Here is a 14,029-nt window from a genome sequence, read left to right on the forward strand (position 1 = left end):
CTCGATGGTTGGGCTAAATTTTTTTGCTTATAATAATTATAAAAATCGAATTTTTTTATTGTTTATAATAGTTACTAAATTACTTTTTAGGCTCTTGATTACATACTTTTTTTTATGAGTCTTTCCTTTGTATACACAAATAATTATTATATTGCTCATATTCTTAATCAATCTCTAGTTATATGTAATATTTTTATTTGGGTTACAAAAAAATCATATTGAACACAATAAAAAATATATTTTTTAAAAAACCATTCCAATTAAATATTGTTTATTTTAAAATTTTAATAATAATTTTTATTTAAAAAGTTAAGTTATGAATTTCACATTAGGGGGGTTGGGTGGGTAGAGATAAAAAGGAAGAGAAAAATAAACAAAAAAGAATGTTAAAATGTGGGGTGGGGTTGGAAAATAAAAAAGGGGTGAAGTTGGGACCTGAGGTTAGGGAGGAAAAAGAGGAGGGAAGGAATAAGGAAGGATAATTTAGGAATTTAAAATATTGTATTAGTAAAAATGGTATTACAAATTGTTTTTTAAAGGTTAATTTCATTAGTTTCCTCGAGTTTTTGGCTAAATAGATTTTGACCCGATAATTTTGAAATTTTATTAAAAAAAATGAAAAAGTAAGTGAAAATTAAAAATAACAAATAAAATTAACCTTATTTTTAAAAATAAATTAATATTTTATTTTCAATCCTATCCTATATTTATATAATTATTTGAGTTGCTATATTTTTTAGAAAAGAATATCGTTGTCTATGTGGAATAAATAAAATAATTAGATATATTAAAATTATTAAGTAGATATGTCGATAGAATTAATATCTTAAAATGATGCATAATTTAATATAAATTCTCTAATTGTTTTTTTTGAATAATTCTTAAAAACTAATTAAAATTAACTGAAAATAATTATATTATATTATTAGAAAACATAATAAATTCTCAAAAAAAATTATATAAAAATTTATCAAAGCCTTTTCGAGTTTAAAGAACAGTTGTCAAATGGCAATTATTTGTCTTTTTGACATTTTTTAATGTTTCATCATTTTCTACTCTAAGGGCCTCTCGAGTTGAAATTTTAGGAATTTTTACCATCACATTGAGCTGAAATTGTAAATGTTGTAGCTTCTTCTAGATGTGCTTTCATGTTGTTTATGTCAGAAACAAAAATAATTTTGCAATTGTTTTTTTTGTTTGGTTGCATGTCAAAGGTCTATTTAGTTGTTATTTTTTAAAATTGTTCTGAAAAACAATTTTTAAGAACAATTTTTTGTGTTTTTAGAAAGAAAATAATTTGATATTATAAATATATAAATAATTTTTATATGTATAATTCATTTAAATAAAAAAAAATGATTCCATTTTGAAAATTTTACATTAATTATAATTTTCATAAACAAATGATGATTTTATAACCATGTGTAAGTATATTAATTTCAATAGTTTAAGGAAGAAGAAAGAGTTTGCATGTGGGGGTGTACTGGTTGGGTGAAACTCGATTTTATGAAAACACAAAAAACATCTAAGAAAACACAAAAAAGAAGGAAGAGAAAATACGAAAAACAATCTATTTTTTGAATAATAAAAAAACAATGAAAACATCTTTTTATTGTTATCAAAATAGTGGTTTTTGAGAATACGGAAAACACAAAAAACAAAAACATACTCTCTTTCCTAAACAAGTTTTTTGTATTTTTTATTTTCAATAATAAAAAATAGTTCTTGAAAACAGGGACTAAACATGCCCCAAGTTTTTCTTTGTTTTGAAAGTATCGAGGACATAGGTTCTGGGATGATTTTTTGATGTTTAATAGACAATTAATTTGGTAAAGTGTTTGTGGATTTCAACAAGTTAATTTGATGAATAACCCCAACATTTTTTGTTGGAAAAAAAAATCAAGGAAAATATAAAGAACAAAATAGAAGAGAAAAATAAAAGAAAATAAATAAATAAAAATAAAAAATAAATTATTTTCACTCATCATTTAATTCTTTTATATAAAGTTAGAATAATTTAAAAATGAATAATTTTTTTAACTATTTTTAATTATATTAGATTTTATTTAATATTTTTCTACCGTTTGACATGAAAAAAAAAAATCATTTTTTTAATTTTTTTTTATTTTCTTAATACCGAAAATCATTTATAAAAATTCTAAAAAACCATGTACACGACTTTAGTAGAATCACTGTTAAGCACCACATCTTTATTTTTCATGTCTTATATATGATCCAACCCTTGACGTGATTCTCGGGTGTAAATTATTTTATTTTGAAATTTTGGCAGTTGTATAATGAACTTGCTTTAGCTTTCAATCACCATTTGAAGTGTATATACTATTTTGGTTGTATGCAAAAGAGCTAGTTTTGTTTAAGTTATTAAGTAGTTTGTGTTACACAAGTTTCAATTTCCACTTATTGATGTCAACGGTAGAGTGGGCACATTTAAAACAGTCCAAATGAGAGCTTATATGCTAAGCAAACATCCTAATTAAGAATTTTATTGGGTTTAATTCTTTATAAATGAAAATTAATTATGAACTTATTCCTAGTTAAATTTTTTATAAATAAAACTTAATTGTAATTAAATTAAGATAAATATCGTGAATAAGAATTTTAGTAATTTTTTTTGTAAATAAAATTTAGTGTGTAAACCAACTTAATAGTTTAAAGTAACTTAATAACGTAATTTAAGTCATTAAGTAAATTAAGTATGTTTGATAAAATAACTTAATGGTATGATTTAAAGTCAAAAACAACTTTAAGTAATTAGTAAAAATAATTAATTTATTATTAAATTCACATATTTATTCTAACTTTTTACCCCTATTTGTCTTGGTTACCTTCATGATCTCTTTTACCGTTCCATGGCCTCGATTATTACTGACCTCTTTTGCCCTAATTATAATTTATAAGGAAAAATATATCAATTTTATGATTTAAAATAAATTTTAAATTAATTTTATCAAACAATCTTAATACTTAAAGTAAAAATTAAATAATAAATTTTAAATTAACAACTTAAATATAATTTAATTTAAAATCAACTTAAATAATTCAGTAATAAGTATTAAGTTTTACCAAACAACCCTTAATCATAATTAAGTTTATGTGTTCATTCTAAATGAGAATTTAACCTCGTTGAGTTTCTTGTAAATGAAATGTAACCATGGTACAGATTAAGTGGCATTATGACTAAAAGTTTAACTGAAGTTGAGTTTTATAACCACAACATAATTTAGATAACTATTATAGCTTAAAACTTAATTGAATTAAGTTTTCTTTTAGGTAAATGAAACTTAACTATAGTTCAATTGCATATAAAAACATTTACACAACTTCATAAATTTGCTTCATATTAGTGAGATTCATGAAAAATTAAAGAACAAAGTGAATTCATTTTTCATTAAAAATGAGTTGATATTGATTAATTAAATATAAGCTCAACTGTCCTATAAAAAAAATCCCATATTTTGTACTCCATATTACCATATATAAAAGAGCTTAAATTTTGTTCTATATATCCAATCATCATCAAAAGGAAAACAACCCAAATCTAACAAAATAACTAAGTAAATTTTACTTTCACTCATGGTATAATTGTAAAAAGAAATATTGCATAGGAGTGTCTACACTTCCATTGATATCTTAGTTATTTTTATTTAAAGGATGCAAGTGAATCTACTATTTTTAAGTCTTAAGATAAAGATGAAGTTATGATGGTAAGAGAAAGATCGAGCTAGAGATAATTGAGTTATGGTGCAGCTTTATAAACAATGACAATGTTGAGAGAGTCTAAGGAACTTCATGAGAGACACAAAAAATTGAGCTTAAAGAGAAAGAAATAGGTGAGTAGTAAAAATGAGAGGGAAATGATGTTTTGAATTAGGACTGCAACTTGAGTGGATTGATAACTAACTTAAACTCATCTCTAATTAAAAAACATTCAATCCAAATTCTAAATTACACCCTCTATTTTGAATTAAAAAAAAAATGAAAATGTCGATGAAGAGTTGTATTTCCAAAGCAATCACCAAGGGAGATCACTTTTCTAATTTCACAATTATTTTAGTTCATCCCTCCAAATAACCCTTGACCATATTTTTCAAATTTTATTAAATCTACATCGTTGAGGCCATTGCATTTTTCATATGCAAAGTAGATTTATAAGAAAAGTCCCTATTTGCGGTTCAATCATTTTTAGCTTTACAAACTCTAATCATCTACACCAAAGGAAGTGATAATTCAAGATTTGGAAAATTATGGTGCAATAATATTTCATTGTATTCAATTTGCTTGTAAACCATGTTCATGTATAATCTAATTTTACCTTAGGTGGTAAAAAGCAAAGTAGTAAAAGTACTTGTTATGATAGAGTATTGAATTTTTATATTGGGAGTTGCACTTTAAAAATGCCTTTTCTAAAATACAAATAATTATAATATTTATAAAAACTTTAATTGAAAAAAAAATCATTTTCTATAATACATCTGGGAATAAGTATCCGTTTTCTTACCTTTTCATACCATATTAAAAAAATGCAAAACTTATGATTAATAGTTCTATCAAATGGTTAAAAGTTTGTCCAAATGTTAAATCATTCCATGTTATCTTGTTATTTTAAAACCTAATTTATAAGATAAATAAATTATGCTTCATTCTAATTCTAGAGCTACTATTTTGGATTGACTTAGTCGGTATTTCGTAAACCAACTTAATAACTTAAAGTAATTTAACTTAATTTAAGTCATTAAGTAAATTAAGTGTTTTAGTAAAATAACTTAAAAGTTAAAAACAATTTTAAGTAATAAATAAAAATAATTAATTTATTTTTAAGTTCATATCTTTATTTTACATTTTTTTTACCCTATTTGTCTTAATTACTTCCACAAATTCTTTTGCTACTCTAGAACCTCTACTGATACTTAATCGCCTTTGCTTTAATTACAATTTATGAGGTTAAATATGTTAATTTGATGATTTAAAATAAGTTTTAAGTTAATTTTATCAAATAATTTTATTACTTAAAGTAAAAATTAAGTAATAAGTTTTAAGTCAACAACTTAAATATAATTTAATTTAAAGTCAATTTAAGTCATCAAGTAATTAGTATTAATTTCTTCAAACACCTTCTTAGAGTTCATTTAACAATAATTTTTAGAAATGTTTTTAATTCAAAAAGTTTTTTTTTTAAAAAAAAAATTAGGTATTTGATAAAATTTAGAAAACATTTCAAAAAATATGAAAATTTCACGTTTAGAAAACATTAGAAAAAAAAGGTTATTTTCACGTTTTCACAATTGCTCGCATGGTTTACTGGCCTGTGCGATCCTCCCGAGCCATAGGCCTTCAAATTTGTCCAACAGAGCTAAGTTTCACCCCTATTTATTGGGCCATTCAAGCCCCTTCTTACATAAAGCCCGTCGATTGGTGAGTAGTGCGTATTACGCAATTTGCGCACATTAGAAGCAGGCACTGACAATTGAACTCCATTTCTAATCTTCAACCATTTCATACTTTGGGACGCAGATCGAACACCTTCATTCAATTGTGCACACGGATCCTTGATCAGCATTCTCAATGCTCCAACTTCAAACACGATCAATTCAATGGCTCGCCAAACCCTAGAATTCATAATTTTAACTCATCCGATCCTGTTTATTGACCAGATCTCGTCAATCTGATCTCGGAGTTCTTCGAAGAAATCCCTAAATCAATGGCGGGGGCCGCCTCGGCACTCTTCCTTCTCGACATCAAAGGCCGCGTTCTGGTGTGGCGCGATTACAGGGGCGATGTCTCTGCTGTTCAAGCCGAGCGCTTCTTCGCCAAGCTCATGGAGAAAGAGGTCCGGTCCTCTACTTTTCATACGATCTTTTGTTTATTTATTCTATCTGTTGATAATCTATAGATCGGTTTTGATGATTTATTGAGATTTATGTATGGTTGTCGAGAAAATGGAGGAAAAGATAATAATTTAAAACTTTTAATCTTTGGCTTTCATTATTTGGAACACTTGGACCGAAAGACCTCCCCTAATAAAAATTATTGCAACCAACAAATTCAATTTCCATACCTATTTAGGTCATATGTTCTTTGTTTTCCTTTATGTCCATGAGCTCTTTCCAATTTCCATAACTATTTAGGTCATATTTTGACATAATTCTTTGATTTTAATGGTTCTTGATTTGTACTTTTCGAAAATAAATTTTCTAATTCTTACTTATTCAGTTCCCGATTCAATCCATATAGCAAAATTTGAGTTCATTTAGCTTGGGTTTGAACAAAAATTATTGTAAATCTCAGTTCCAGATGAATTTTCTTTCTTGATCCATGTTGTGCATTTGTATCTCGGGGCCTAGGCGATGCCAATGCGGCGCCCGAGATTTTTGGCTCTGGTGCCTAGGCTTGAGCCAATGCGGTGCCCAGAGTGGCCTCCCGAACTCAAGACTAAGGTCTTTTTGGTTGCCCTCCTGGTATCATCTGGGCTAGTCCGCATTGGCTCAAGCCTAGGCACCAGAGCCAAAAATCTCAGGCACCGCATTGGCATCGCCTAGGCCCCGAGATACAAATGCACAACAATCCCACTTTTATATGCTTGGTAAATTTCGCTTTGATATGCTTTTCTGTTATATCAACAATATTAGCTTACTCAGCGAATAGCTTTTGGAAGTGTGCAAATTCATGGTTGATTTGGTCTTATCATTTGCTTCAGGGTGATCCAGAGTCTCAAGATCCTGTTGTGTATGATAATGGTGTTACATACATGTTTATACAACACAATAATGTTTTCCTAATGACCGCATCAAGGCAGAACTGCAATGCTGCCAGCCACCTCCTCTTTCTACACCGTGTTGTTGATGTAAGCGCTATTGGTAATTATAGTTTTATACCTCGGCTACTGTGGTTTTGGATATAATCAATTCCAACAAAATTTGAAAATGAGATGTTTTCTATTCTCCAGTGGCTATGTGATTTGATATTTTTTATTTTATAACCTTTTTGAATTCTTTGAAAAAGGGATTTGAATTCCTTACATTGATCCATTTTTTGGTTGCAGGTCTTTAAGCATTATTTTGAAGAGTTAGAAGAGGAATCACTTAGGGATAATTTTGTGGTAGTGGTAAGAGGACGTCTCAATCTGCCCTTTTACTGGTCTTTATATAACTTTATTCATTGGTGAATTTTATTAATGCTATATGATAGTAATAAACAATTTGATCCTCCTTTTTTTGGATGCTTGGATTGTCTCTCATTTGGTGCCTTTAATAAATTCGTTTTATGCGTAAAAGAAAGCTTAATGAAAAATTCTATGAAATTATACTGATGCTTTGTGCTTTTCTTAGTATGAGTTGCTTGATGAGATGATGGACTTTGGTTACCCTCAGTATACTGAAGCAAAGATTCTGAGTGAATTTATCAAGACTGATGCTTATAGGATGGAAGTTTCCCAGAGGCCTCCCATGGCTGTAACAAATGCGGTGTCTTGGCGCAGTGAAGGGATACGTTACAAGAAGAATGAAGTAGGTCAATTTTTATATGAGTTATATATTCATGTTTTAAACCACTGTATAATAAAGCTTTGGTTTTTGTTGGTCAGGTATTCTTGGATGTGGTGGAAAGTGTTAATATACTTGTAAACAGCAATGGGCAAATAATTAGATCGGATGTTGTTGGAGCATTGAAGATGAGAACATATTTGAGGTGTGTTATCCAACTGCTTGTAGAAATTGTGTAGTGTTATTCAATGCCTAGCAAGGGTAAAGAGATGAATTTTGACTATCAAAATTACAAGCTAATATTTACCATGTAAAACCAATGTGCATAAACAAATTGAGAATCAAAGGGAAACTTATGTTGTGTGGTTTGTTCTCCAGTAAAAAAAGGGGCTATCCTGACCTGTGCATTCAGAAAATCTAGTGTCTGCAAGCTGAACTTTTACACCATTATTTTCAATCTGAAACAAAATCAGACTTTAATTAATGTTGAAACATATTTTTGTTGATTTTGTTTTATCACATCAAGTATTAAAACTTAGGATTAAGTAGATTAAACATATCTGGTAAAATGACTTAATATTCTAACTTAAAATTAAAAGTAACTTTAAGTATGAAGTCAAAATAGTTAACATACTCTTAATCTCAATTTTTTTTTGCCTCATTTGCCCACATCTAATGAGAGTATATTTCACAGTCATGACTCTACATCCATGACTCATTTTTATAATAAGGTATTAGTTAATTTGATGATAACTATTAGTTAAAACTAATAAGGTAAATATGTTAATTTGATGATTTAGAATAAATTTTAAGTTCACTTTATTAAGCAATCTTAATACTTAAAGTAAAAATCAAGTAATAAATTTTAAGTCATCAACTTCAGAATAATTTAATTTAAAGTCAATTTAAATCATTAAGTATTAAGTATTACATTTTTACTAAATACCCTCTTAGTTTTGAAAGTTAGAAACTGAACTATTCCCAAATAAATGCAAAATTTTAATCTGCTAAATTCCAAATTACTTATGCTGGTAAGATAAATTAGTTGAAGGCATTTAATGTTCTAGCTGATGCTTGTATTTCAAATTAAAATATTTTGCACCTATTCTTTGTATGTTTGTTGGCCTCTCAATTTTATTCGACAAACTCTGGTTTCAGGAGCTCATTTTCTTTGGAACTGTAGGATTGTTTTGATGTAGGATACAATGAGGAAGTTCCTTTTATTTAAACTATGAAGACGTGATGTGCAAGAGAGTGCAAAAAAATATGTGCTCTATTTCTCATTCATGCATGTGGAAACTTGTGTTCAATTTGTTGTGTGATGGTTGTGGAAGCCTGTGCTTAATGTGCTATGTGATGGTTGTGGAAGCCTGTGATTAATGTGCTATGTGAGGCTTGTGCTTAATTTGCTATGTAACCCATAATATGGTGGATGAACCCAACCCTCATACATACTTGCCCATTCCATTTTTTTTTATTTTTTTTTATTTTTTGGCATTTTACCTTTAGGGTTTTATACTTGCTCCTGCATGCTACCTGGAAACTAGAAAGTATTCATACTTTATCTGTTGCAGTGGTATGCCAGAGTGTAAGCTTGGGCTAAACGACAGAGTATTGTTGGAGGCACAAGGTCGATCAACAAAAGGAAAAGCCATTGATCTGGATGACATCAAGTTCCACCAGTATGTAGTCAAACTTTTTTGTGTAGTTGTAATCTGCTGCTGGTAATTAATTTTTATTTTTTTTCTGATAATTATCATGTGCAAAACTGCAAGGGCTGATTTATTGCAAACTTTCTATTCTTACTGCAAGATCTCAAACTAAATGTGCTTATTTTTGTTTTAGATGTGTTCGTTTGGCTCGATTTGAGAATGATCGAACAATATCCTTTATTCCTCCAGATGGATCTTTTGATCTCATGACATATAGGCTCAGTACTCAGGTTCAGCTTGTGCGGTTTCTCATGCTATGATTTTCCATTGTGTATCATATGCCATGTGTTAAGGTTTATTATTTTTGCTCTTAGGTAAAACCTCTGATATGGGTGGAAGCTCAAGTTGAAAGGCATTCAAGAAGTCGTATCGAGATCATGGTCAAAGCACGGAGCCAGTTCAAGGAGCGTAGGTATATTTCTTTAGGTCTTGGCTACTGATCTCTATCTAGTCTAGCACCCTTGGTCAGGGTAATGCTTAGCATTACCTGAGTTGACCCATGAATTGACCCATGAGTTGATTTAATTTTGCAGCACTGCAACAAATGTTGAAATTGAATTGCCTGTACCATCTGATGCTACCAATCCAAATATTCGAACATCAATGGGATCTGCTGCATATGCACCTGAGAATGATGCATTACTCTGGAAGATAAAGTCTTTTCCTGGTGGCAAGGTATAAGTTAGTGTTTAAATTGCTTCTTCTGCCCATAAATTGTCTAATGTTATTTTTCTGTTGATAGCTATTGATTTTGAAGGATTCATTATCTTGTTTTCTGTGCAATTGACTTAGTTTTTAATTTTTTGGAAATTCAAATCTTTTAGGAGTATATGTTGAGGGCAGAGTTCAGTCTTCCCAGTATAACAGCTGAAGAAGGAGCTCCTGAGAGAAAAGCTCCCATACGTGTGAAGTTTGAGATACCATATTTTACTGTTTCTGGAATACAGGTATGTGCTTGCACACATGATTGATTGCTCTGTTAAATTGAGCATTTTGATAATATTCTTCTGATACCATATTCTGTGTCCTCTCTCTCTCTCTGAGAAGTAACACTCTGCCTAGTCAATGCTTGAAAATTTTGTTTGCTAAATTTTTTTAATTGTTCGGTTAAATTTTCATTTGGTTCAGTTGCTATGAAATATAGTTTTGCTTGCAATTTTATTAGGCCAATCAATTATGAGTTGTAGAGCAGTTTGCTAAGTGCTTGTTTGGATGCATTTCTTGTTTTTTGTTTTTAAAATTAGAAAATGGTAGTAACTTTCATATAAAATGCAAATACTCTTAGACGCTTATACTGAAGTAATAGATTTAAAAACTGTTATATATAAATGAGGTATCAAAAAACTTTTACTGTCTCAAAATTTAAAATTTCTGAAAGTAATTTCCTAGTTCTGTTGTCTCTCTAATTCTTGGAGCATCAAAGGAACTTTCTATCTTTGAATGCATGAGATTGACAACCTTATCAGTTGGAGCAAAAGGAGCTTGGATAAATCTTTTCCTGTACTCTGGTGAATGCAGGTCACATCATGAATGCTTGATAATTCTTCATATTAACATATTCTTAATCCATTTTAAAGGTTCTTGTTTCAGCAGTCCTGTATTTCGTGACCTCATAAATGTCAAATAATATCAATTTTATTAGGACTACCTTTTCCCTCTTTAGGTTGCCATATATTTAGGAAATAATATAGTACCCTATCGAATGAGCCTTCTGCTGTTGTCATCTGGTTCCCTGGTACTATGAGTTGAAATTGCATAACAAATTCCGTGGTTTTTTGCTAAAATCATGATTTTAGGAAGTGTTTCTAGTCTTTCTAACATTTGAAAATTTTTATCTCTCAAATATTAAAGATGTTAGAAATACTTTCTAAAATCACTGTCAAACACACTTTTAGTAAATTGATACAATGACTTTCCGTTTATGTTTTTGCTTTTTCTGATTGTTAACCATCTGAATTTGGGGTTTTGTAGGTTCGCTACCTGAAGATCATTGAGAAAAGTGGTTATCAGGCTCTGCCTTGGGTGAGATACATAACTATGGCTGGGGAGTATGAACTAAGACTTATTTAAAAGCCACTTGCATCCCTTGGTGTTTTGCGGTTACACCAAGTTTTGTTAGCAGGCTTTGTTCATTTAGGACTTGCACTTTAGGTGTAAACATGGAAGCCTCATGGGAAGTCAAATTATCCCACTATCATCAGTCCAGAGCATTGTCTTGCTTTTGCCAAATTTTTCTTACCTGTATCTGCATCATGATTGTTTTAATCTTAACAGAGGTTTGTAAGAGTTGGTCACCCAGAAACGACTTTTTTTTTTTTTTTTTGTGAAAATTCCAAAACCTTTATTGTGAATCAAATGTTTGTGAGATTTTGATTAGCCACTATGTTTCTCCAGAACGGCGGAAAATTTTCAGTTATATTTTATTTGACCTTCTATGTACTTTTTACTTGTTTATGGTGAAAACTGAATCTGTAATTGGTCCCTGTTCTTTTTTCCTTTTTAATTCAATGTGATGCAAACACGTTATGATTGACAGGAAAATGTTATGTCCATGATATTTGTTAGTTCTAGGAATAGGGATGTGCATTTGGTGTGAACAGTTTTGTTATCCTGCCCTCAATTTTTCTCTTTGTATTTTCTTTTGTTTGAACTTTATAAAAAATTGAAAATAGCTCGAGGCTTACCTGATGTGTTGTTGCACATCTTTACTAACATGTTCTATCACCATTCAGTTCACCTCCCTGTATTTCGTCTTTAACCGTATTAGCCATACGTCGGACCCTGAAGGAGTAACAAATAGTTTGTCCTCATTATAACATGACTTCAGTGCAGATCTTATAGTTCTGTGTTCTGAAGGATACGAAGCTCTAAACGATTACGTCTTCCAAAAAACACGGGGAGTTGCTTATGTACTCTCGAATCTGAGTTTTCTTGATCAATTTGAACAGGACACGTGGAATAAAATACCCGGTATAAGGGATTAGAGGTAGCATTATTGATTTTTTAGAGACGATAGCCCCGTTTTTAACTCTTGTTCATTTTACGTTGTGATAATTATAAAAATTTGAAAAGCTTACCATGTTTTTGAACATGCAATGTTTTTTTTTAGTTTTTTGTACGACCATATTGAAGGAGCCTATCCTCATCCAATCCCTGCACCGACATAAGGATTCCAGAAGATTCAAGTGTCCTAAAGACGGGATAAAGTGGCTAGTCGACAGTTGCGAAGTTAATATTCCTAACTATGTTCCTCATCTAGACAAGCAAAACCCAGTGATGGCGAATGGGCAAAACCTTGTGATGGCAACAAACCTGATGCACCTAGCGTTTGCCAATGCACATGGTATGACACTTGAGTCTTAACCATGGTTATATCTCCCATTGCCATGGCTAATCAGAAAATGCACATGGTATGACACGTAACCATGGTTATGCCTCTCATGACTATGGTTAATTAGAAAACACATGTATGCCCTCACTCAGTCACTCGTGAGGCCATTCAAAGTGGGGATCTTTTCCTTCTCTTTTAACTTCTTATTGATTCTTCTATTGCTAACTCGATTGTTGGAGATGGTGTGTTAAGGCAACTACCGCTAACATTGGTGCAAGCTCACGGAAGAGTATCAATCAATTGGCAGAGGTGTCCTTTATAGGGAATCCGGAATTACTTTGTTCCCTAACCTTGAATCTCAATTGCATGCAATCTCCTAGGGACCCTTTAGATCCTTGCAATGAAAGCAAACAAACATATAAAAACTTTTATAGGATTTAGATCTAAAGGTTTGGATGTGCTTTCTTAGATTTAGATATTTCTAGATCAATTCCTGTTAAGCGTAAAAAACCCTAAAGTCATGGAAGATCTCACAAATGGAGTAATCTTCCACCTAATGACTCCTTGAATCTAATACGCTGAAAACATTCCTTAGCGCTGGATCTTAGGTGCATGAAATCTTCCTAGGGCTATTTAGATCCCAACAATGTAAGTAAACAAACATTTATAAAATAGGATATAGATCTAAAGGTTTACATGTACTTTTGAAGATCTAAATGTTTCTAGATCAATTCTTGTTGATGTAAAAAAATCCCCAAAGTCGTAAAAGATCTCACAACTGCATTAGTCTTTCATCCGATGACTCTTCCTTGTATCTAAGATATTGAGATGATGGATATCTTGTTAGAATAAAGCTTTTAAAAGTATGATATGATGTAATAAAATTTTAGATTTTATTATTTATTAATAAAGTTCGAATTCACTTTTACTTATCTTATTTCCATGCATTATATCTTATAAGTATTTTGACTTGTATATTTTGCATTCTATGTGACTTGAGTGCATTAATTGTTGCACAGAAGATCCAAACTATTCTTTGCAAGTAGATGACTTGTTTATAGTCGATTCATGAGCTTGGGTGATTTATTAGAGGTTGTAGTGTACAACCTCCTAATTGAAGGGATGATTGGTTTTGGTTATCGAGATAAGTTTTCCATGATGAGTGCACTAATATGTATTATACATTGGACAAGATCTAAGATGAGTCATGACTTAAGGCTATCAAGTAGTCATGATTTTACTAAGCTACTTCATTGTGTTGTCTCTTAACTTTGAAAGAATATTAAACTTGTGCTAAAGTTAGCAATTGATTTGACCTATATATGATATTGTAAGTTGATCATATATTCTCCATGGATTGGTTGGGTCACTATTAATGAAAGTCGATAGTAATATATGTTATCAATAAAAACACCATGATATCTCAATAGAGGCACCATGACATCTCATGTGATTGAGATAGAGTGTCCCCTTAGGTAATTTTAAGG

The 14,029-nt window shown here is 30.5% G+C and overlaps 1 protein-coding gene across 1 annotated transcript; it reads left to right on the plus strand.

Annotated features, from left to right (window-relative positions):
- The first annotated feature begins 5,392 nt into the window (after window positions 1-5,392).
- On the plus strand, window positions 5,393-11,587 carry LOC100251026 (AP-1 complex subunit mu-2). The gene is made up of 11 exons (XM_002274427.5): window positions 5,393-5,848; window positions 6,716-6,862; window positions 7,061-7,123; window positions 7,347-7,523; window positions 7,601-7,704; window positions 9,074-9,181; window positions 9,345-9,441; window positions 9,526-9,623; window positions 9,745-9,886; window positions 10,036-10,158; window positions 11,183-11,587. Exons 1-11 carry the CDS (start codon window positions 5,720-5,722, stop codon window positions 11,279-11,281), a joined length of 1,287 nt encoding a protein of 428 aa, XP_002274463.1. The 5' UTR covers window positions 5,393-5,719; the 3' UTR covers window positions 11,282-11,587.
- Window positions 11,588-14,029: the final 2,442 nt, after the last annotated feature.

The sequence above is a fragment of the Vitis vinifera genome, chromosome 1 (assembly GCF_030704535.1).
Source record: "Vitis vinifera cultivar Pinot Noir 40024 chromosome 1, ASM3070453v1".
Lineage (NCBI taxonomy): Eukaryota > Viridiplantae > Streptophyta > Magnoliopsida > Vitales > Vitaceae > Vitis > Vitis vinifera.